At 36.4% G+C, this 26,651-nt stretch overlaps 1 protein-coding gene across 2 annotated transcripts in view; it reads left to right on the top strand.

The window, feature by feature from the left end:
• The window catches only part of ascc3 (activating signal cointegrator 1 complex subunit 3), a 236,095-nt gene that overhangs the window by 22,060 nt on the left and 187,384 nt on the right, over positions 1 to 26,651 (top strand). For both annotated transcript variants that reach the window (XM_058745784.1, XM_058745783.1), the window contains exons 5-6: positions 4,705 to 4,825; positions 25,429 to 25,630. In XM_058745784.1, the coding sequence (XP_058601767.1) occupies positions 4,705 to 4,825; positions 25,429 to 25,630 (323 nt within the window). The remainder of the gene's footprint in view (positions 1 to 4,704; positions 4,826 to 25,428; positions 25,631 to 26,651) is intronic.

Below are 26,651 nucleotides of genomic sequence, written 5' to 3'. Positions count from 1 at the left end.
ACGAGTGGAGGACAGAGGAGCCTTTTAAAGAAGAAGTTACAGGTCTGTGAGAGCCAGAAATCTTGCTTGTTTGTAGGTGACCAAATACTTATTTTACAGAGGAATGTACCAATTAATTCTTTAAAAATCCCACAATGTGACTTTCTGGATTTTTTCCCCCTAATTTTGTCTCTCATAGTTGAGGTATACCTATGATGAAAATTACAGGCCTCTCTCATCTTTTTAAGTGGGAGAACTTGCACAATTGGTGGCTGACTAAATACTTTTTTTGCCCCACTGTATAACTTTTATTTAAAGGTCCCATGGCATGAAAATTTCACTTTATGAGGTTTTTTAACATTAGTATGAGTTCCCCTAGCCTGCCTATGGTCCCCCAGTGGCTAGAAATGGCGACAAGTGTAAACCAAGCCCTGGGTATCCTGCTTCGCCTTTGAGAAAATAAAAGCTCAGATGGCCCAATTTGGAATCTTCCCTTTATGTCGTCATACGGGGAAAGGTTACCTCCCCTTTCTCTGCTTTGCCCGCCCATGAGAAAATGAGCTACTACTGTGCGAGAGACATCATGGCTTGCAAACGAGCAAAGCATGGCAGTTGCTCAGTGTTTGGATGTACAAATGAACACCAAAGTATATTTTTAGTTCCTTCATCTGAGCCTATTGCTAGCATTAGCTACATGATAATAACTGTAACAGCATACATAAACAAACCGACTAAAGTACCGTATCCAGACACAATATTTTAAACTGACCATTCAGAGACGTCCTGCTGTAGCCGCTGAGTTGCAGCTTCTTCATCCGGTGCTTATCCATCCGGATCAGATTCTGGGTCAAACTGAAAAGCTTGAAGGACTGTGTGTCTACGAGCCATTGTGATACATCCACTGTCAACATTAGTGCATGGTAGCGCAAGCTGGTTAAGGCCACACACCCACCCTCCACCTTGCCCCGCCTCTCTCCTCCTCATTAGCATTTAAAGCTACAGACACAGAAATGGCACGTCCTAAGGAAAGCTCATTGTGGGACTGGCTCGTAGTGGCTGAAATTCTGCACCAAGGCTGAGTTTCGGTAAACAGACTACAGATACAGTACTAGGGACCACTTAGGCCTATATAAAAGCATCCAAAAAGCAGCATGTCATGGGACCTTTAACGATAAAGCGATTGAGGCCTTTTTTGTCAACAACAACAAAAAAATGTAGACGACTACTTAATCATTCACAGAATATCACATTAACCGTGAAATCAGTGTGCTCTTTACAGCTTATTAAAAATAGAGGTAAATAATCATATCATCATATTAATTTACCTAATCCTGCTTGCTGCAAGTTGTGTGACCGTCTGACGACGAGACGAGTGAAGAATCCAGAAAATTTGATGAAGAGGAAAAAATAAACAAACCGGTTGGGTCAAAATAACCCAAAAAATGTTCAGTGGTGAAAGAACCCCTTGCAGTCCATTTGACCCAGCATAAACAACTCAACTGTGTGTTTACAGTACCTCAAACAACCCAGAATTATGACCCAGCACAATTAACTCAAAAATGTGTTTACTAAAATAACCCAGCACTTTTTAGAGTGTAACTGCATTTAAAGGAAAAGAATCTGCTGGGGCATTTAAAACGGTAAACGGTACACCACACAAGCACAAAAAGACAAACAAACTTGGAAAGATTTTGTAATAGTCTCTGGAGAGTACAGGAAATGTGTGTCTATCTACTGGAATGAAATCGCTTTGTGCTTTCAGCATAGAAGTGTGCATTTGTTGCCTGCTTGCCTTTTTCTCCCTCTTTTTTTTTAAAGCACATTTTCAGCTTTTGTTTTGCATCCCTGCAGGAGTGCTATCTGTACAAAAGATCTGCTGAAAAGATTTTACTGTCATGTCAGTGACACAGTCACACCCATACCGTTTTATTGTTATTTGGCTTTTAAAATCATTTTGGGAGCAGAGTGATTTTAGATTACACAGCATGTGGAGTACCGTGAAGTCAGTTGAATGAAGGATGCAGCAATATTAAGGTTCACTTACACCAGGCACAAATTTTTCACCATGACATTTCAAAATGAAACAATGCTTCTTTATGAGCCTCTTCATAGTTTGCACTGTTGTTAAACTGCTTTTTTACTTTCACTGTGTACTGTAGGTACTTCTTAAAAAAAATCAATAATGATAATTATAATTTTAAAGGAATAGTTCACTCAAATGGAAATTAGCTGTAAATGTACTCATCCTCAAGCCATCCAAGTTGTAGATGAGTTTGCTTCTTCATGGGAACAGATTTTGAGAAATTTAGTATTCCATCACTTGCTCCCCAATGGATGCTCTGCAGTGAATGGGTGCCGTCAGAATGAGAGTCCAAACAGCTGATAAAAATATCACAGTAATCCACTAGCAACCCACACAAATCCAGTCCATCAATATTATGAATAGGGAACTTGGTTTTAGCCTGGAAGCATTTTAAAGTCAAAAATGTCTTATTGATGGATTTGTTTCTTACAAACAAGCAGCTTTTCACTTCACAAGATGTTAATTTATGGACTGCAGAGGATCCACTGGTGAGCAAGTAATGTAATGTTAAATGTCTCCTGTTCCCTTGAAGAAACAAACTCATCTAGATCTTGGAGGGCCTGAGGGTGAGTACATTTTCAACAAATTTTAATTTTTGGATGAACTGTTAATAACAATAAGTAAATTAAAAAATAAATAAATAAAAAACTAACCAGTCTGATCTTTTAGTCCTGTCTTCTTTTTGGGTCCCATTGCCGCTATGACATTTAAATGTACAGTATATGCGTGTATTTATAGGATGTACTTTACTGTACATTATAGTACATGAAGGATCAAAATGTGAAGCTTTGTGAACGAGATGGTTAAATATTTGCATCACACTAGGGGTGGATAGGTGTGGGGCAAAATGTTTTTTCTTTGATTTATTTTACTTAGGCTATTTGCTTCATTAAGTCATGTATGGTAAGCTAAAACTGCACTAGGTAAAAAAATAAAAAAATAAAAATCCCAAAGAATCACACTTATATTAGACATTTGCAGATCAGTATTATCCTTTAAAAACTGCTCTTAGAGCGGTAATGGCTCTCATCATTGAAGAAGTCCAGCATGATAATTCGATTGGACCACATTTCCCCAGTACTGTTCTCATTCATTTAATTAGCATTGTCAATGTCATTGTTTCACAATAAAGCATACAATTGTAGCTCATCATTTCAGTATCTTCCATACTGCAGTTCCCCTGAGAGATGAGTGCTCAACACCATATGCTGTATTCTTTATGTAAAACTGATTTATGCATGAGACTAGACTGTAGCTTTTGTGGTGATTTTCAACTCATTAAGTTTCATGAAGTCTTGAGCACGTCTTGCCTGCTATCTTTAAAAGCTTTGCCTCTACTTGTGTGTAGCTTAGCTTTAGGTGTATTAAGATAATTACCAAGACTTTACAGTATTTTTACAGTCCTAAAGAATATATTAAGATATTATTTGATCGACTTGATTGAATTTTTAAAGTTTTAATGAAAGGTATTGGTATTCTTTACAAATGGCAACATTGAAGAGTGTTCGGTTTATTTGTTAAGCCTGACTTGCAACGTTATTGTATTTTTTTTCTTTTTTTTGTTTTTGTATTTTAATGGCATTTTTGTTGTTAGTTTCAGTATAGCTTTAGTTTGTTGTGGATTTTCCCTGTTCAAAATAAATCGCACTAAGGAGGTTTTGAATTCAGATAGACCTTTATTAACAAGTTAACAAAAGGCAGAGTAGATGTTTGAACAGCACTACTGAGTCTTGTCTCAAACTCACATATATATACATCCTGAAGTTTTCACAGCATTCCATATATGCACCGTTGTATTTTTGGACAGTTATCTTTTACCATATATGAGTTCTTGAAATATGATCAATCACTGTCATGTATGCATTTCTAGGACCTGAACAGATTCTTTCCATATATGAGTGACCCTAAATTGTTCACTCTATTCTAGGCACGCTGCAGCCCTTAACACACAGTTTCTTCACACAATCAAACTAGATAATAGTAGATACAAATAAGCATAATTCTATGTATTATATTAGATAATAATAGATACAAATAGGCATAATTCTATGTATTATATTAATGAAAATCTTCTACAAGTTCAGCCCTTGTAACGATACAATAATTGCTCCATATGCATAAGCTAATAATAGCCAAGTAATGCATAACACATACAGTAATGACACACAAAACAAGTAACTGAACACTGTTTTTTATCAGTTGCACTACAACACAACACACTGCAGTACTCGTGATAAATGAAATGTGTTCTGTTATAATGCTACATTTCACAGTAAATTATAAGTACAGTCATACTGAACTTGTATGATTCACCACTGGATCCACTCAGGTTTTTTCAGTCTCAGATGGCCCACTTGGAGTACAGTGGCCACTGATTTGCCAAAACAGTTTTTATCAGCAAGACTTATAATTCTCTTGTGTTCTCTTTAAAGTGTTTTGCAAAGACAACAACTGTGATTCATAATTCAAAAAAGTTAACACCTTGCTGCAAATTGTTTTTTTTTCATATGTAATTTTTGTAATACTGAATCTGTTCTGGTTGCTGTTTTATGTAAACTTCTTGCAAATCTGCACACATCCTTTGTTTCTAATCTCTTATTTTTCTCATCTCTCTCTCTCTTTCTCTCTTCTCTCACTATTAGCTGTTTGAGTTTCTAGGTCCTCAGGGATTTGAGATGATCTCCAAACTCCTCCAGAGAAGGTCAGACATTGTGGATTCCCTGGTGTCCGTCCCGTTGGAAAGCAGACATCACTTCACGTCAGGTGAGCTTGGTAGCAACTTCTTAGGACTTCACGGCATAAACAAATTTTAGTCACATATTATTACTATTTTTGGTCCAACTTTATATTAGGTGGCTTTAACTACTATGTACTTGCATAGAAAATAAGTACAATGTACTTATTGTGGTCATATTGTATTGCAAAACACTTCTGCTGCTATTGAGGTGGGATACGGGTAAGGTTAGGGTAGGTTTAAGGGTGGTTTAAGGTGTAAGTGATGGGTCAACAGTGTAATTATAAATGTAATTACAGAAGTTAATTACAGACGTATTTACATGCAGGTATTTAAAAAAATATATATCTATATAAGTACAATGTAAAAACATGTATGTTCGCAATAATAAGTACATTGTATTAAATGATTAATTTAAATGTATTTACATAGTAGTTAAGGCAACCTAATATAAAGTGGGACACTATTTTTCTACGAGGAATATAAAAGTCATCAAAAAACACAAATGGAAATGTAGGAGCACAGCACATCAGTCAGAGTCTTGAAAGTAAAATACCCACATTTACATTATAGATAATTTGATTTATAAAATATATATATATTTTTTTAAGACGGACCTAAAATGATGAAATGGTGCTTTTTTGTGTGTAATTGTCAAGTTCTGGTTGAAAAAATACATTGCCAGTAACCTTGAAGAGATGTAATCCACTAATTAGAAAAGTCATTGTTACCTGCTAATGCCCCAACCAGAAATGCTTTATGGAATCTGTAGTGCTTTTGCTGTCTACCCTGATATGTAGCTTTTTCTGAATTTAGTTTGTATTGTGAATAAGTTTGTATTGTTGTAATTCATCATGAAGATTGTTGGAATTCTTTCTGAAGGCTTTTCTTTTTCTTAAATTCTTGTTTTAAGGATGCTTTGTGTAGCAAATCAAGTGGTTTGCTATTATGGATTCTTTTAGGTTAAAGTGAATGCAGAAAATACTTGGGTAGGTGGCCAAGTGGTCCAGTCATAATGCAATGCAAATAGTGGGCAATCTAATCCATATTTTTAAATCATGCTCTTCTAGCAAATGGTAATCTCAAAGACCTGTGTGATCTATAACTTTGCACGGAAAATAAGTTCAAAATTTAAAAACAAAGAAAGGTTGTCTGAAAGAGTGAGTGGAAGGAAGATGGAGAGAGAAATGGTGCCACTGACCCATTAACCTCCATAAAGCTTTACAACTGCCACCTCTCCAAACACTGTAAGTGCGTTAGTCTTTAAACGTTCTCTATTAACCTTCACTTCATGATGATCGGCTGTTTGTTTGAACTCTGGATGCTGAGTATCAGGTTTACAGTACCTGCGCGCTGCTCACGTCAGAGATGGAAACGCAACTTAGTGCTCACTTAAAGGCAATTCAAGTCACGCGTGACCATTTTCTTGGAATATCACAAGGCTGTTTAGATTAAAATAGATTTTTCACACATTCTCTGTCTGTCACCTCTTTATACTGTGAGAATGTGTGGTCATTTGCTTCTGTGCTCTACAGCAGTGCTTGAACATGGTGACAACTTTAGTGTCCTGAGGTTTAAAGACGTTGATGATTGGACAAGTAGCGCACACAGCAAGCATGTTGTCTGTTTCAAAGCTGTTTGTCTGTGGTGATTTCATCAAGTAAATAATGCTAGAAATGTGTATTTTTATATATGAAATATGTTTAATGGTAATAATAGGTGTAGATCAAGTTAGCAATGTGTCTCATGCTGAGGATGCTAAATCTCAACAAATTAGAATACTTCATAAGACCAATAAAAAAAACATTTTTAGTGAATTGTTGGCCTTCTGGAAAGTATGTTCATTTACTGTATATGTACTCAATACTTGGTAGGGGCTCCTTTTGCTTGAGTTACTGCCTCAATTCGGCGTGGCATGGAGGTGATCAGTTTGTGGCACTGCTGAGGTGGTATGGAAGCCCAGGTTTCTTTGACAGTGGCCTTCAGCTCATCTGCATTTTTTGGTCTCTTGCTTCTCATTTTCCTCTTGACAATAACCCATAGATTCTCTATGGGGCTCAGGTCTGGTGAGTTTGCTGGCCAGTCAAGCACACCAACACCATGGTCATTTCACCAACTTTTGGTGCTTTTGGCAGTGTGGGCAGGTGCCAAATCCTGCTGGAAAATGAAATCAGCATCTTCAAAAAGCTGGCCAGAAGGAAGCATGAAGTGCTCCAAAATTTCTTGGTAAACGGGTGCAGTGACTTTGGTTTTGAAAAAACACAATGGACCAACACCAGCAGATGACATTGCACCCCAAATCATCACAGACTGTGGAAACTTAACACTGGACTTCAAGCAACTTTGGCTACGAGCTTCTCCACCCTTCCTCCAGACTCTAGGACCTTGGTTTCATCTGAAAAGTGGACTTTGGACCACTGGGCAACAGTCCTGTTCTTTTCCTTAGCCCAGGTAAGTTGTCTGTGGTTCAGGAGTGGCTTAACAAGAGGAATATGACAACTGTAGCCATATTCCTTGACACGTCTGTGTGTGGTGGCTCTTGATGCCTTGACCCCAGCCTCAGTCCATTCCTTCTGAAGTTCACCCAAATTCTTGAATCGATTTTGCTTGACAATCCTCATAAGGCTGCGGTTCTCTCGGTTGGTTGTGCATCTTTTTCTTCCACACTTTTTCCTTTCACTCAACTTTCTGTTAACATGCTTGGATACAGCACTCTGTGAACAGCCAGCTTCTTTGGCAATGAATGTTTGTGGCTTACCCTCCTTGTGAAGGGTGTCAATGATTGTCTTCTGGACAACTGTCAGATCAGCAGTCTTCCCCATGATTGTGTAGCCTAGTGAACTAAACTGAGAGACCATTTTGAAGGCTCAGGAAACCTTTGCAGGTGTTTTGAGTTGATTAGCTGATTGGCATGTCACCATATTCTAATTTGTTGAGATAGTGAATTGGTGGGGTTTTGTTAAATGTGAGCCAAAATCATCACAATTAAAAGAACCAAAGACTTAAACTACTTCAGTCTGTGTGCATTGAATTTATTTAATACACGAGTTTTACAATTTGAGTTGAATTACTGAAATAAATGAACTTTTCCACGACATTCAAATTTATTGAAATGCACCTGTATATGTAAGGGCTGTCAAGCGATTGAAGTTTTTAATGTAATTAATTACGTGATGTACCTATTAATCTAATTAATTGCAAATTATTCACACATCAGTTTGGGCTGACAATTTACCACCCCCTACAAAAAATTGTACAGTTATTATTGTATTAAACGAGAAAAGCATTCAATAGACCTTACAAAAAAGTAGCTTTAGAAAGAAATAGGTGACATTAACCCCTTTCACACATATGGACTTTACTGGAAAATTTACGGTAAATTGCCGTAAAAAGATTGTGTGTGAACAGCACCTTTTCAAAAATACCGGTAAATTCATTCCAGCAATTTACTACAGATAAGTTGTAACGTTACCAGTAAATTGCTGGAATGATGTGTTACCGGTATAAGTTCGAGTTCAGAACGTAAGACATCTACTCTGGGCCAATACAGAGCCATTGAAATTTGAAATTCAAAATTCAATGGCTCTGGGCCAATCATAACATTTTTAAGCAGATGACACTTTTACTCCACACTGTGTAGTTTGGTTTGAAGTCTTGATGTCTCTGGGCCAAAAGCGCTGCTTGAATGTGAACGTTTGACACACAAATGAAAACATTAACAAAAACACTGACCGCGTATACCCATCCATGTTTACAAACACAACATGGGTGCAGTCATTTAGAGGTATTTTCTGGTTGATGATGCCACAGAATTTACCGGTAATTTGAAACCGATGTGTGAATGATGTGTTTTTGGAAAAAAGATGGAACATCGTTGCCTGTGTGAACAGTTCATTTTTGAATTTACTGGTTAAGTCATTCTGGTAATTTTATGACAATTTACTTGTATTACCGTGTGAAAGGGGCTGCTGAGTCTTTTAATCATTCGTTGAACCAATTCGATCAAACTGCTGATTCATTCAGAAATGAAGCAAGTGACTGTCTTTATTAAATGGGTCACTGAATCATTGGCTCACTCAATTTGTTAAAAATCATGTGGATATCAGTTCAGTCATTTTTTCCCCATGGATGGTTGATCCTCTACTGAGGAGTATTACTGGATATTTGATTATCTGATTCAACTTTGAGAAACCATATAAAGACATGAGCATATTATCATAAAAAACATCTTTTTAACTAGTTGGTTTCTTCTGCTTTTAGTAAATGCCTGAACATGGCAATTTTACACAACGTGAGAATATGAGCTTATGAAATATGTAAGAATTCTAGTTAACAGTCTTATATTATGTCTTCACACATCTAAAACAGAGAGAACGATCGTTGGAGCTTTGTTTTAAAAGTGTGAAGAGAGGGTTTTAAATCAAAGCACGAGGTCTTTCACCACAAATATCACATAAACCAGTCTACAGCCAGCTACAATAATAAACCATTGCTTTCATAAGCACTGTGAAGTGTGAAGTGGACAATAAAATGTGCAGCAATAAAGTACAAAAAAATCAAAGCTAGTTGAACTCAAAGTGTCTATAAGAGGGTTTGTTCTGTCTTTCTACACTCACCGTGAGAATAAGTGACTATGAATATATGTGCAGCTCTGTAATTTCTAAGCTATATGTCATTTCAGTTAGCACTCTCTTCCTGTGAGCACTTGGCCATTAATGAGGAACTGAGCTCTTGAAGGACTTAATCCATTAAACTTCCACTTTTTAGTGAAATGGCCCTTTTCTGTAAGTATTCATAAAATTAATACAATTACCAGAGGTTGCCTCCGATAGTGTGCAGCACTGTAAAAAGCTCTGGAAGTGAATGAAATATTCAGTGCTGTAGTGTCAAAGTCTGTTTTTTTTTTTTTTTTTTTTTTTATATCATAAAATTTTGATCTTATCAAATTTTATTTGATTTAGAGATTTGAGATGTATTGTACATACTGCTTTCTTACTGTGATCACCTATGTTCAACAACTTGTAGCATGTGCTGCATACTTGGAAAAGACATCTCAAGATGCACCTTTTGCACCTTTACTCTAGGCAAGCCAGAGTTTGGATTTGTGTATATATACAGGGGCGACATTGGGGCCAGATGTTAGTCATGGAATCCCGATGTCAGCCCTGCTGCAATTTGGAGCAGTTAGCCAAACCCAGACCCTGCTCAATGAGGGTGCAAGAGGGAGCTAAATACACTCAAACAAAGGCAAAAAACACCCTCAATTGAAGATCTGGCAAACTATCCAGTGCATATTTGTTTTTGCGCTCTGGATAGCATCAAAAGTGATTATTTACAATATTTACGTGTTTTTGCAGCGTTGAGCAGTGGAGCCAATCACAGACATATCTGTTGATTTCTTGCAGTGCAGTGGCCAATCAGAAACGTTTGGTGAGAATTCACTCACCACTGAAAACGCTGGAATTTTTGTTCAGTGCAGTTCTGCACACTCATGAATCATCTCATAACAGACAGTGTGAATGTGATGTAAATTAGAGATGCATCGTGCAGTTTAGAGAGATTTATTGATTTAAGATGAGTGATGGCTTTTTAGTGATAATAAAGGGAGTGCAATTGGCGTGCTTTCTACGCTATAATCCATTTGGAATTTGTATGAAACTTTTGTTTTTCAGACACATACACGCTGTGACATGACATCCACACATTTATGCTAGATTCACTCTCGAAATGGCAGTGATTGACCATGATAACTATAGCAATGGAGAGGACAAAAATATGTGAGAGCACCCGATTTAACTCTGGAACGGGAACTGGCCAATCCTCCACAGACAGCCTGATTCCAGAGCGAGATCCAATTGAGATCTGGCCATATCAACCAGTAATATTATTTCCAGCAATTTATGAGTGGCTTGAATATAGTCCCACAACTGATATATATAGTCCCGCAACTTTTTTTTCTTCATGTGTCTTGCATTTGGTGGTAATGAATCCAAAAATGGACACATTTTAAGAATATTTTGTGTATTTTTTTGCTATTTTTTCTTGACCCCTGACTCGAGTTAAATGTCGCCTGTGTGTGTGTATTTTATACAGGGATGTTTTTCAGTCTGGTTCTCATGAGAGCACCTGGAGATTTGCTTTTGTGCACACACTGTACATAGTATGACCTATTAAATATAACTATAAAAATATTAGGGATGCACGATATTATCGGACCAATATCGGAATCGGCCGATAATGGCTTTAAATGTAAATATCGGCATCGGTCCGATATGAAAAATTATGCCGATATGTCTTGCCGATAAGAGGAATGCATTAACTCACATGTGCTCAGAGTGTGCTAGCGATTAGATCACGTCAGCAGTGTGGCTCATTCTTGAAGCAAAGTTTTGTCTGAATGATGATTAGATTCACTGTTTTGGATTGCTGCATTTAAACTGAGAATGCATGTACAGAATGAGGCGTTAGGTGTGTGATAGAGTAAACCGTAATAGCACGTGGCAACAGTGACAGCCTCCCCTGGGTCCTAATGCCCGCTTAGTGAAGAGTTTTAATTCTGTAGGGGGCGCTGTTGGCCTACTTCTAATAAAATGAAAGCAAAATACAGTATTACAATATTTAGACTGTTTTTGATGAAATAAAGCAATAATTGATGCTATAAAATCATGAGTTTGTTTTGATTTAAAGTTCAGAAGCTATAGTTTACATGACCCCCCAAAAACCCACAAACAGGTCACTTAAATTAAATACTTTAATATATACTGATTTATTCATTAATGTGTAATTATGTTCTATTTTTTTTTTAAACAAATGAGCTCTAAAAGATTTTCAGAATTTTTACAACTCTTGCTTTAGACCATTTACAAATGTTAAATCTTAAAATAAAATGTTAAGGTTACCTCTGCATCTTTCTGAAAAAAAATTGCGGCGATTGAATATAGGTTATTTATTGTTATTTTCAAATCTTTAATGTACTGTCATTCTAAAAGAACTTCATTGTTGTTTATTTAATTAAAATAAGTTCTTGTTAAAAACTAACCAAAATGAAAAATAATTTGCTTATAATTTCTGCACAGGAGAGACTTGGTGTTTTTCCCAAACAAAAGGAAATATATCGGTATCGGCATAAGCTATCGGCCAAAATGAGTTGAAAAATATTGGCATATTGGATATCGCCAAAAATCCAATATCGTGCATCCCTAAAAATATATATTTTAAATTTTTTTTTTTAATAAATTAATAAATAAAGTGTGCTAAAATACAATTGAAAATACAATGCTAATATTTACATTTTCATTTTCTTTTATTTCTTTTTATTAAATGTTTAAATTTGAGTTTTTATTATTTTCAAACCTAAAATTCAGCAAGCTTTTATTTAGGCGGATTGCCATCAAGTAAGTGTATGCACTGCCGAGTGAAGCGCGTCAATGAATTAATTGTCACAGTTTTGCTAAGTTAAATAATAAAATAATCAAAATCAATAAAGACAATACTACAAATGCAACTGTAATGTATAGATACTTCACCATTTAAATACCATACCATTATTTTTTGTTGGCATTACAGTAAAGGGCCATTCAAATCTGAAATCTAGGCAAGCATGGCTATTTTTAATAATATTAAATTTAAGAGAGTTTTGCATTATATTAATTATTTACTACTTAATTCTCATACTCTGTCGTAGTGTCTATGCATTCAGTGTTAGTAAAATAAATACATACTACTGCTAACAATAATAATGTGTAGGTTTGGCATCTTTTGATGGGTAGTGTATCAGTGTTCAGTATTTCTACAACCTTATTCTTTGTTGGGCAACTTCTTGAAGGTCACAGGTGTCAGTTATGATAGAAGCATTATAAATACGATTCTCAAAAATCATCGACAACTGTGTACCTGTAGTATAGCTCCCCATAACTTGAGCGAGTGAGTCACATGAAAGGATGAGAGGAGGGGATATTTAGCGGCCGTGTCTGTAGGGGCTCAGGGGGTGCAGACGTGACCGTGTCCCCAATACAGCACCGAAGAAAAGCCCACAGCCGCCTTTGAGATGGAAATGTTAAGGAGGTAGCGAGGGTGTCCAAGGCAATATGAATTATTCAAAAGAACCTTTTGAGTCTTGACGGTCAATATCTGTGACTGAAAGGAGAGACAAGCTCAGAACCGCGGTTCTCAGAATAGGATTCTTAGATCTGAAAGTATGAGCCGGTTTGTCTGTAATAGGCATTTCTGTCAGAGCCGTGAGATGTGAACTAGGTTACAACCAGTTTGGCATAAGAATGTGCTCAAGTATCAGGCTTTGTGTTACATTGATAGCACAGCCGTGTTCACACACAACACCATGAATGCATGTTTCATGTCCCTTCATGTATCCATGAAAACATGAGTGGCCTGTCATGAGGGGAGATTTTATATCAAGAAAAGCAGAAAAATAACCAACTTATATCAGATTCTAGGTCTTAACTTTTATTACAGGTTTTCTTTGAGTCGATTGAACAAGCTATAAGTTACACAGGGTTAGAACACCCAAAAATTAAGTTCTATCATTTACTAACCCTCATATTATTCTAAACCCATGGGATTTTTGTTTATCCATAAAAAAAAAAAACAAAGATACTTTTTCTCATCTTTCTCTTATCATTTTTGCCCATCCATGAAAAGTCAAGGTCGTAAAAGATATTGGTTTATTCCAAGTGTCCTGAAGAAGTATAATTGCTTTTTAATGATTTAATTTACGCTTTTATTCACATATAAGGATAATTAAACACACACAGCTGAACAGAATCATAATCAAATTAAACAAGGACAGGAAAAAGACCATAAAAGGACACAAGAGGGCGGGAACACAGGACTGACAGTAATCAAATAATTTTGGTTACCAACACCATTCACTTCCATTGTGTATAGAAGTATAAGTCCAACGGCATGAGGATGAGTAAATTATAACAGAGTTGATATTTTTGGGTGAACTATTCCTTTTAGAAATGTTATGAAATGAATACCAAATCATACAAGACAATACCAGAGATGTTAATACATGGGAGACAACATCTAAACTACATCAATCCGGTGCACCTTGTTAATTATCTAACGCCTTTGAGGCTGGAAAGCTGGTAAACGTCTTGTTAGCAGCACAATGGAGACCTGCTGTATATTCTGAGTATGTATTTGTGTGCATCATTGCGAGCTGGTTTGAACTTACCTAAACAAAGAACTCAGTTGTTTGGGCAGCCACAGGCTTTGAGAAGTTGAACTTGCTGATTTTGAAGCAGTTCAGCCCAGCAGCAGCAGCATATTAAGAAGATGAAAGCCAAATGCGGTAGTTTAATGTTATTACTGACGTGAGTGAGAGAAGATCACAGCTCAAGACAGTCTGCCTCTTGGTGATAATTTCACATTCTTTCATTCTTTTTATTTAATGGAAGACCAAAACAGAATTACTTAGTGAATTAAGGTCTTTATTTTTGATATCTATCTGACACAGTTTTAAAGACTAAAAAGAACACACAAACAATGTGGAGCTTCGAAAGAGTATTTTGTTTCTCAGCTACGGATTTTACAATAGCATACTAACATATCATTTTATTATTATTTTTTTTTTGTACGCTGGCATAGAATGTAAATTACCTGTGTGAAAACCTAGATGGCCTATATTATTGATGAAGTGAGCAGCATAACAGCTTCGAAACACTGTTTTCCACAATACAATGTGCATGACTAGACTTCATTTCCAATGTGGTGAATGACCCAGAGGTTATTACAGCCTTATTTTGGACTCATTGTTTGGTCAGACTGCCAAATGTTTAAACTGTTTTACACAAAATGTAGTTATAAATGCAAATAAGCCTCTGGCATTTGGTAGACTTAAGAAATGTGGCAAAGTCTGCTCTCTGTGTTTTGTAAATTTATGCGGCATTGGCTCATTCTATTTATGACGTACTGACACTACGTTCAAATGATTTGCAATGCTTTGTCCAGTGTAGATGCTATGTGACAGCAAAAACATGGCAAGTGTGAAGTAAAGAAAAGTGGACACGGAAAATAGATGATTCAAATGTGAATGGACTGAACAGTTTTGAGTGAGTGACTGATACCATCTTTGTTATGGATGTTGGTTCGCAGTGAGTTCACAGTTTTAACGTAAGTTTGTTTTAATTTATTTTCAAGATCTGAGGTAAAATATCTATTGCTGCTTTCACTATGGCTATAAACCTCTCGCAAAATAATATTCAAACTCACATTAGACACTGTTAACATTGAATAAAGCACATAATCATTACCTGAGATTATCACTGTCATATTTTGTATGTTGTCCCTGCCGCGACGTCGCAGAAAATAAAAAAACATTTCTAAAATAGAATTCAGTGTCGCTTATTGTCACGTGTCGCCAATCTGGATATGTATCTTGTGACCATCTTGTGACTATTTTAACAAAAGCAACAGTAATATAATTGTAATAATAAGTGTGTGTGTGTGTGTGTGTGTGTATATGTGTATATATATATATATATATATATATATATAGGCCAGTGGCCCTTGGCTTGGTATTGTTGGCAGAATTCGGCCCTCAGCGAAAACTAATTGAGGAACCCTGCTTTAAAGCATGTGGGATGGAGTTTGCAGGAACACTAACAGCATTTGCCACCGAATATATACACATTTTAAGCTCGAGAGCTTGGTTAAACACTGAGAGAGTGCCAAACACAAGAAATGCAGGGACAAGTGTGTGTCAAAATGTTAAGGATCATCAGGTTCAATCGTTAAGTCCTTTAATCGTCAGGATGCTCATGTAGGGGTCTGTGATAATATCGTAATTGTTGTTTTAACGATGTGCGATTTAACATTATCGAGTATATTGCAAAAACCAAACACCTACAGAGAGTGCACGCATACATGACGTGATGAAGTCTAGAGGGTTAGACTAGTGCGTGTGTGCATTTAGAGTGCGGGTTTTTTTCACTGTGTGATTCAGTCTATTAAAATGCATCACAAAATTCAAGATATGGGGGCTTTCATTTCATATAGTGAAAAAAACAATAATTTCAAATATCAGTATTCAACGTTTTATGTTTACAGTATTAAAATTATACATGCATGTGTAACTGCAGGATAAATGCATCCATGTCCTGTATTAAGCAGTGTGTAAATGCATCTAAATGCCACTTCAGAAATTCAATATTCAAATTCTAAGATGAATTTAGTTGATACTGATTTCATTTGCTTGATAACAGATGTCTTATTATTCTAATTGACTGATTAAATGTAAGAATTTGACACAAATGATGATGCACACTTTTAGAAAAAAAAAAAAAAAAAAAGTCATAATTGTAAAAATGACCATACCAAGGTACAAATCAATTTAAACTTATTGGAAAAAATAAATATCTATCACTGCTGAGAACTGACCACCACACAGAATATGAAGAATATCAAAGTCAGTTGTCCACGGTAGTCCTTAAGATCAGCACAATAACACACTCAGCAAAATATCGTCTAATTATCGTTATCGATAAAATCCTAGAAAATACATATATATATAATTTTTTGTCAGTATCGCACCTGTAGGATCAGAATGAGTCAGACAAAACTAACATTCGATCAGAACATCGAAACATTAGGAGCCGAAATTCCAGAGAAGCCCAACAGGACGTCATAAATCTCTCCATGGTACTCTGGCGCCATGAGTCTGGAGGCGCCAACAAGCCTCTTTCACAGAACAGCTCGCAACATTAAGACAAAAGAATATTTATTGATAAGTACAATGCCGGAAGGAGATCGTTAAATTTGGGACAAGTAATCAAGACTGATAGTCAAAGAGATGGCCATCACATGCGTTCCACGCTGGAAATCACAAGCTTCCTTAGATTGACTTTTTCCCCACAAGACAAAGACTGAGACCTTTTAACCTCTCTCTGGTCTTCACCGAACATGTCCCTATGTCCTACATAGAACTACACAGAGACTTTCTTTTTCATATGCACACAAAATCATCCTAAAAGGACATTGCTAGGCATAACACTATATGTATGTATGTAACCCACACATTAGACTATCATGTTTTAAGCACATATTATGTATGTCTTTTTAATAACTATTGAATGACTTTAAGGTTTATTCGTGTTTGGTATGTATGAGTTTGACAATTCTAGCTTGAAACGTTTCTTCCAATTGATTCTGTCTCAAATGTATCATATTCTGGTTATAGAAATCGCATCCAAAAGTATACTTTGCAAGAGTGTGTAAAATTCGGACCATGTGACTGATAACATGCGGATTTATGATGGAAGGAACAACCCTAGCTAAGATAATAGCCTATCTAATTGGTCAAGACACCAGATGGGATGTGTCCAGAAGCCGAGTTTAAAAACTCAGGACACCATCAAATCTCCCCTGCTCCCTTCTCTCTTCTGACTTCTCGCCACCGCATTTTGGCGCTCTTTGAGCGTGCTCTGGTCTACAGGCCAGTTGCTACTTAACACCACGATGAGGAGAAAAACCACCTAGTCTCGTTACACCCTTTCTTTCTTTTATTTTAGTTTATTTTCCGTTGCGAGTTTCGTGTTCTCAGTTTAAGTTTTGCCGCCACGCCTTGTCTCCGAGTTCAACTCGAGCCTGTGACTGCCTCAAAACTTCATCCAGACCAACTCCGCACCTCCAGCCAACGCCCAAGACATCTCTTCAACGACTACTGAACTTCCAGCCAATCAGCAACTTGGGAAACCCCTTTTCCTGCAACAACGAAGACGACAAAAGGGAATCCCTGTAACACAAAGGCAACGCAAGCAAGTACCTCCAGATTCTAACTGAGCTGGTGCATTTAATATAAATTTTAGCCTCATTGAGAAACTCAATGCGAGGGTTAATTAAGTGATTGATGGTTGTTCAGGTCTATGCAATAGCACATATTGCTATAAACTTGGGATTTCACATTTTCATTCTCTTAAACTCATCCTGTCTTACTTTCTCTCTTTCTGCAACTTGTGTGAATGCGTGTGTTCATGTGTTAGATTAGTTTATGTCTTAGGTTTATATAAATAAAGTCTTATTCATATTGAAAAGAGAAGTATCTTGTGTTTTGTGCTTACAAGTTAATGTCTTAATCTGCCGATCTTGTTACTGTGCTTATTAATAGTGTTTTCACTATATTTTGGATTTTAATATCCAGTGCAGAGTTAATGTTATACGGCTCGTTCAGTGAATCGCCAGCCGACTCGGTGACCAGCCGCAAAATAGTGATTCTGTTCAAATTCCCTATAAAATCATAAATTATTCCCTTTGAGCTAAATTAAATGATTTACATATTAAACCCTACACACCCCTTGCTGCCAGCCGTTCCGCGCAATTGGCAGAGCTGAATGTAAAATTTAACACCACATACAGTGGGGCAAAAAAGTATTTAGTCAGCCACCAATTGTGCAAGTTCTCCCACTTAAAAAGATGAGAGAGGCCTGTAATTTTCATCATAGGTATACCTCAACTATGAGAGACAAAATGAGAAAAAAAATCCAGAAAATCACATTGTAGGATTTTTAAAGAATTTATTTGCAAATTATGCCCCAGATCGAGGGAGATTATCAGTGGTCTTGTATGTCTTCCATTTTCTAATAATTGCTCCCACAGTTGATTTCTTCACACCAAGCTGCTTACCTATTGCAGATTCAGTCTTCCCAGCCTGGTGCAGGTCTACAATTTTGTTTCTGGTGTCCTTTGACAGCTCTTTGGTCTTGGCCATGGTGGAGTTTAGAGTTGGACTGTTTGAGGTTGTGGACAGGTGTCTTTTATACTGATAACGAGTTCAAACAGATGCCATTAATACAGGTAACGAGTGGAGGACAGAGGAGCCTCTTAAAGAAGAAGTTACAGGTCTGTGAGAGAAATCTTGCTTGTTTGTAGGTGACCAAATACTTATTTTACCGAGGAATTTACCAATTAATTCTTTAAAAATCCTACAATGTGACTTTCTGGATTTTTTTTCCTAATTTTGTCTCTCATAGTTGAGGTATACCTATGATGAAAATTACAGGCCTCTCTCATCTTTTTAAGTGGGAGAACTTGCACAATTGGTGGCTGACTAAATACTTTTTTGCCCCACTGTACACCATCCTAACCCTCGCCAAAGAGGAGCTCTCCAGTGTTTAACCAAACTCAGATTAATTTAGGTGCTTTACGAAAGAAATCTGTCAGTGTTCTTTTCATTTTCTCTCTTCTTCAGCCCTTTGCATTTAACACGGCAGTTATAGCTCCCTGTCACCTGATTGACAGCAATCTAAAATCTGCATTAAAGTTAAGAATGTAAAGATGAAATCTGTTAATATATAATTTGTAGTTGTGGTGCTCATTCATTTTTGCTGGTGCTCCTGACTTTTTAAAGTTGGGAGCACCGGTGCTACCAAGTCAAAAAGTTAATTTCGAGCCCTGATAAGTATGCGAATTGGTACGCACCTAATATCACACCAACTTGAAATACTTTTTGAAATATGGCTGCAGCATATATTAAAATGAAATCGATACAGTATGGCTTGGTGTGATTATCGAATTTTGAAACCTGCATAAGATGTAAATAGTAGTATTATAATTTTATTAAATAATAGTAAAATTATTTTATTAAATGCTGTATATTTTATTTTACACTAGAATTATTGTTACAAAACATTTCATATTATGTTTAATATTTTGATTTAATAATAACTGTAATAAAATAGTTATTATTTCATAGTCACGTTGAATGGGTCAAAAGCAGTAGGATGTGGCCTCCAAAACTTTATTTTCCCCCCACTTTATGATTGAAGAAACAGGTTTGAGTTGAAGTAAACCCAGGTGTGAACTCAAATTGTTCAGTCCTAAAAGGATGGTTCACACACCAAAAAGGCTTCAGTGTAAAAAGTATTTTTGCAGCTTTTTTAAATGAATTTCATGTTCTATGCAGATGCATCCCTAACAAAATCACCCTAATCAATCTAGAATTAATTTCAAATATAATCCAAATATAGCTATTTAAGTCATCTTGTGAAAATTCTATATACTGCAGAAAAACAAAATATTGCAATTTCAGCTTTTTTTTTTTTTTTGAATATTGTGCATCCCTAATTTGAAATGTTAATTATGGAATGATCTACTGTATCACATCGGAATCACCTGGAAAAACAAACTGCACCCACTGTTCATGTAACGCTGGGTTTTTTGGGAAGCTGAACAAGGTTATCTTTCCCTTGCATCCAAAAACACACTTCTTTGGAGACATTCTTCTCGAGCAAGTCCTGGGCAGCGCTGCCAGTGACGCTAACAGGTGTGCTCTTACTCTCTTGCTCTGGTTGATGTGTACATGTGCTCTTCCGGGAGAAGTGCCCATACGAGGGATTCTGCCCTTCATGACGTCATGAATGGCCATGCTCTAAACCCATATTATTATGCGAATTAGTTAATTATTTGTTGGATACCATGGATAAATTAACCAAACTGGTTGTGTAAATGTGATGCAGGTGTTTTCACTTAAGCTTCTCCACTGGTAACAGAAGAACCAAGAGCTTGTGTCAGGTCTAGTGTTTGTTTGGAATTAAGCTTTTGTGTGTGTGTGTGTGTTGTCTCATCATAACTTACCAGGTGTGCTTGAATACCTGCTTTGAATTCATTTTGATTCATTTAAACAGACAGTTCACAACTCTTTTGTCAGTTTTGCTACTGGGGTTTTAAATCAGACACCTTATTGAAATATCTCTTAATTCAACATCGTGATCTTGCTATCATTTCAGTTAGTAAGGTCACAGGATGATCAGTGATTTTGAACAAGTCTGCACATGAAATGCTTTGGAAGTGTACAATGTGCCTTCAGTAGGCAGATGCTCTATTTCTATTTTTGGTACAATGCATTGAAAATATTTTTACCCCCATTTTGGGATGTTATTTACTAAATGTTTACTTTTATTTACTTTCATTGTTTTTGAATACTTTTATACTTTTTTGTTTGACTTTTATGCATTGAAATATTTTTGACTGTTACTTTACAGACAATTTGAGATGTTTATTGTCTTGCCTACTACTAATCATCTTTTGTTTCTATCCATAGAAATTTGTAGTTGCAACAGTTCAAAAATTGAGTAAAATAATGTAGCTACCAATATTTTTCCGTTGAAAATTAAGAGAGTTATTATTTAATGAATTAATTTTATTTTCATTTTATTTTGCATAGCTGATGTCCATATTAGTGATCATCTAATATAGACAGGCACATCAGCTGCACTTCTGACTTCAACGTATGGAAGATAATTTTTTTTTTTTTTTTTGCACTAAGTGTGCTTAGTACCTGCTAGCCTGGATAATTTCACACCTAAACTAATCCTGTTATACTGATGTTTGCAGATAAATTCTCTCCTGGAACTCATTTGTTGAGGGGAGCAGGAAGAAAAAGTTTGCCAAGTAGTAAACTTAACATGAATTCAACTGGTCAGATTTTTTGGAACAGTGTGAAGGCCATTGAACAGGGTAGAGACACAAGACTATCCAGCAGCGAGCTTTAGATGGCAATTAAAACAGACATGTTGCATAATTAACGTTGTGATTAAAGGGGACATGTCTGATTAGATCAGGCTGGTTGGTTGGTAATGACCTGTCTGAAAACCGAGCTCTGTCACTTCTTAGAACTTGCATTCAGATAGCTCCATCTCCTGCACACAAAGGTGTCACGTTGGCAGGTCTTGCCTTTCACAGACTGTCTAGCATCAAGTTCAAGAGGCAGTAAGATTGAATCTTTGCATCGTGTCTGTGTCTTTCATGTATGGTCCTGTTGGACTGCTTTGCTGGTCAATCTTTAGCTAAAAACAGATGTAATATACTGGAGCATATCGTAAAGTGCATCTGCAATTTCTGAAAGGTATCAGGTCATGAAAAATCTTTTGAAAATCATTTGAAATAAGATGAAAATACTGTCTTTCAAAAATTCCTTCAGAGTCCTGAAAGGCTAAAGTGAAAAAAGGTTGTTTTGCAACTTACTGACATCAGAGAGATGAATACAATCAAACTTGTGAACACATGACGTTCACGTCAACAACACCTATTGGGCTTATAAACTTAGCTCACTCAGGGTGCACTCACACTAGGCGTTTTGAACCGTGCCCAAATGCGTTTGACCCCCAGAGCCCGGTTCGTTTGACTAGTGTGATCGCTCCGTGCCTTGCTCAGGTGCAGTTCGTTTAGCCGTCCCTTGCCCGGTTGGAAGAGGTGGGCCAGGGCACGGTACGGTTGGGCTCGGGCACGGTACAAATGAAGTGTAAGCTCTAACCGCGAGTTAGAGTATATTTACGTTTATAATGGGTCTGGTTCTCACCTTGAACCACCCCGGAAAGCTTAGTGCAAGTGTGAGTGCAGGCCAGCGGGGGAGGGGGATAATCACGCTTGGGCTTGGTTCAAGGCAGCCGTGCCTAGTGTGAGTACACCCTCAGTCTTGGATGTAATGAAGGAGGAGGATAGTTGCTTTTATAAACTTGTCTTGTTCCTGACTGTGTGTAGCACCTACTGCTCTGTATTTCCTTCCAAAGTGTGACAATTGTTAGAAATGTCTCAACATCCCTGATTATTTCAGTTTGATCTTAATGATATGAATCACTGTTTTAAAAAAATAAAATAAAAAAAAAAAAAAAATCAGAAGTTGAGGAAACCAGCTTCAGAACTTATGCTGAACTCATGGAGAAAATAATAAACAAAAAAAATTCTATCAGCTTAAAGTTGGTCTGTGTTTTCAAGAAACATAATATAAGTTCTATGTTCATAATATAAGTTAATATAAACATTAAAACATTTATCTTTTTAACTTAAATTCAACAAGCTTGGACTTTTAAGTTAAGTTGAACATTAACGTTTTAGAACTTTAAACTTTCTTAGTGTTGTGTATCAGTTTGATGAGCAAACTGGAAAATTTTATATATATAATCACTTTGTGCATCTAAACAAGTCTTAGGGTGTACTCACATTAGGCACTAGGTATGTGCATCTCATAACTGATATATATAACTCATAACTGAACTCATCTCAATGCATAGCCAGCAATACAGTACATTAAAGATACATATGAAACAGCTACCGATGCGATACATTTCACTCCATTAAGATGCAGTGCAATCTGATTTCGATTCGATTCGATTCAACACAATGCGATTCGATGAAATACGATACAATGGAAAAAAATATGATCAATACAGAGTTCTGACATGAAACACTACACTCTAAAAAATGCTGGGTTAAATATGGACAAACTCAGTGATTCGGTTGTTTTCAACCAACGGTACCTTCTGGGCAGTAACCCAACTGCTGGGTCAAAACAACCCAATCTAATACAAAACTAATATAAAAACTAATACAAGCCTAAGAAAAAACAAAAAAACTCAAGCTCACTGAAGATAAGTAACTAATTACAAGCAATAGGACACAAAACTGTAATAAATAAATAAGAAAAATATTATGTTAAATACTACACACTACATACATTGTATAAATGAATGAAAAACACTGAATAGTTTTCACTGTGTAAATTAAATTTCTTCTTATTAAAGTTACAACAGTGATTTAGTCAAGAGCACTGTTGTGTGCATTTAAACAGCTTAAAATCACTTGTTTTTAAATCACAATGCTTTAAACTGTGTGCAACTGATACATTTCCATGACCACAGTGCACCACAACTTGACGTGATTGCATGACTGCGATAAAGACGTTTTTTGCTGCAAGAAACCTTGACAAACTCCACTTACTATCAAGTCGAGGGCCTGAAGATATAACCAACATCTTATGCTTATTAAAACTGTTTAATATGTTATGTAACTATTTAATAATTCCTTTTGTTTTTGAATCCAGTAAACTAAACTAAACTCAAATTAAAGATATATGATTATTCATAACAAGTGAATCTAGCATCAGTGCGGCTGCTTCATGTGTCTCTTGGCATAAAAACAAAGGACTATATAAGTACATACATATATAAATATTTATGAATATAATTGGATGGGCGATGCTTGAAACTGTTGTGAAATAGATGCGCATCAGTTAAACTGCAGTTTAGTTATAGTTATGTCATATGCATACAGTTCAGCATCATGGGTCAAAAAAATAAAAATAAACAAAGCTGTCTCTGTGGTATATAGTATCAGCTTGCTAACAGAGATTTTTCTAAAGGCTCCTACACATGCCATCATGCCACCTGTAGCCATGACTCTGCTTTCATTGAATAGGGGAAAAAAACAAACAAACAAAAAAAACATAAACGCCTCCTGTGGTTTTCAACAAAAAAAGTTGTGTAAGTGATGGTGGAATTTTTGTTTTTGTGTGGACTGTCCTGTGAGCGCTGCTTATAGAGGGACAGTTTAGTGCAGTGTTCAGGTAGAAGGAGTGAAGGACGTGTTGTGAAAGACAGATGAATAGGGGGAGCAGATGGGTTTGCTGTGGGTGAGCCTTTAGAAGAGATAAAGCAGAGATCATTCAGACAATCAGCCCATGCCCCGATGCAATCATCCCATCTCATCTGCTTTCAAGAGCTATTGGGCTTTTTATTGAGCTGTTGTGCTGCAGACAGAGGCAGTCTGATAGCACTTTAACCCTTTGATAGGGTTAATATTAAACCCTAGCCTTTACTACGCCGGCGGCACTTAGTCTTACAAGACATGAGCTGAAATAGTTTTGTATAGATGAATGGACCAAAATACCTTTAGATGGTGGGCTGCTCTCATCAGCAGCGAGAGACCAACTTCCACCAAGTCCCACAAGTTAATGATTTCAAGGGTTGACCAGCAGTTTCATTTCATCTAGTCATTTACTGTCAGACTGCTTGGCGGTTTTATTTGTGCAGTCACAGCTGAGTGAGTTCTTATGGCACAATTTTCAGTTTATGTTTAGCTTTTCAAGCTTTTTGATCATGATCCTGTTGCAAAAGACCTGCTGCTTAAAATATAAAAGTAGCTCTATAATTTCATGTATAAAGACCCATTTACGTAGTGAAAAATAAATGTTTAAAATATTATCCCCAAAATATTTATTTTCTGTTAAGTTTAACAGAATAAAATAATTGTGATTGAATCTCATGATTTCTGACCTTTACTCGCCAGATTTTATTTTATTTCACATAAATAGATTTTGCTCTTCTTTCTGATTGGAAAAATACAGCGATAAGACACTCAAGTCTGTGCATCACACCATGTCCTGTCACCTAACATGCTTGTCCAGCAGCAAGCGATTTGTCCATACTGAATGAGTAACTGCTGCATGACATGACAATAAACAAACACAATCAATGAAAAGAAACATATTTAATATTGGTATGGGGAAGTGTGCAACCATCATCTTCTGATTCTATCTAATTTATCTTTCTGATTATTGCAGTCCTAATTTACGGAATTTTCAGTGACTTTTCAACACATTTCTAGATTTTCACATTTTTTCCCCATTGTTTTTGCAGTTGAGATCCACCAGTAATCATTAGGAAATTTAATTAGTGTTTGTGACAATAGGAATAAGTTTGTAAAAAAAAAAAACACTGAATACGCAGAAAGACAACAATGCTGCAGCATGCTGTATATTTGATCTTATGTAACTCTTATTTGCTATTGTTATTACAACATTATTTTCCTGTTATTTTATTTTTTGTGGCAACTGTAGGAAAGCTTAAAGGGATGAAAGATGAATCCACCAAGCCCACATACGGCTGCCAGGTGATCATCCAGTCCGAACAGGAGAAGCAGATGATGAAGATTTACAGAAAAGAAGAGAAGAGGGAGAGGAAACGTGAGAAACGAGGAGATGAAGGGGATACCTGTGAAAACGCTTTTCATTTTGACCCCAAGGAGTTGAGACTGCAGAGGTGAGCACCTGTCTCTCGCTCTCTGTCTGTCTTTCTCTTTCATTACGTGAACAAGCACCTCTACATATCAGAGTGTGGCCTGTTGAAAAGAGAGAGAGAGAAAGCTTGATAAAACTGCTATCTGGAGCTTTTTCAGAAGGGATTTTCTCTTAATGTTTAATTTCACAGGATGAAAAAGAGCAATGATCTGTTTAATTAAAAATGCTGCCGTCCAAATGAGGCAGAGCATGAGGAGAGAGATTAGAGATGAGGTGTTAATACCTCACACGTCTCCTCGTGCGCTCAGCCTTTCAGTCATCCCGCTGCAAGACAACAACCAAACAAAAATAACGCTGAAAATCCCAGCTTTAAATGGGATTCGTGAGAAACCCTCGTCAGTCGTACCTGAGTCTGTGTCTAAATGTGCCACACAGATGTCTCTTTTGTAAGATTTGAAGCATTTTATTGGACTAATAAGATCTTTGAGTATTAACAAATGTTGTTGTCAGGCTACATTAAGAAATATGGATATATGTGGGCCTATTAAGCCTTCAGAAAGATAACAGTTCTGTGTGCACAAGATTTTTGATATTACAAAGTGCTTTCAAGAAAGAGAATTTATTGTTGATATTTCCACAAATATCCAGCGTGTGATTTATCGTTTTATTTGGAAACAAAATCATGTTAACAGATTTGACGTTTAAAAATTGCATTTACTTGGGCACATGTCTTTAAAAGGATAAAGTAAAATAAATAAATAAATAAAAGTAAAATGTTAAAGCCGTGTATTTTTATATTAGTGCTGTCAATCGCTTAGAAAATGAACTAACCGCCATTACTTTTATCCATTTTTATACTTTTGCTTTAAGTGAACTTAAAATAGTCTCTTCACATTAATAGTAACATATAAATGCATAAATTATAAATTGAATATAGATTAACAGTTATTCAAGCAACAAAAGTTAATCAGCGAGCAGAGCAGTGAGTGATTTCTCCTTCGTTTGTTCTTTGATTTACATCAATGACAGACTGCAGCAGGTTT

Source organism: Onychostoma macrolepis, chromosome 16 (genome assembly GCF_012432095.1).
Source record: "Onychostoma macrolepis isolate SWU-2019 chromosome 16, ASM1243209v1, whole genome shotgun sequence".
Taxonomy (NCBI): domain Eukaryota; kingdom Metazoa; phylum Chordata; class Actinopteri; order Cypriniformes; family Cyprinidae; genus Onychostoma; species Onychostoma macrolepis.
The sequence above is the reverse complement of the archived record's forward strand: the minus strand, read 5'-3'. Positions and strand labels throughout refer to the sequence as shown.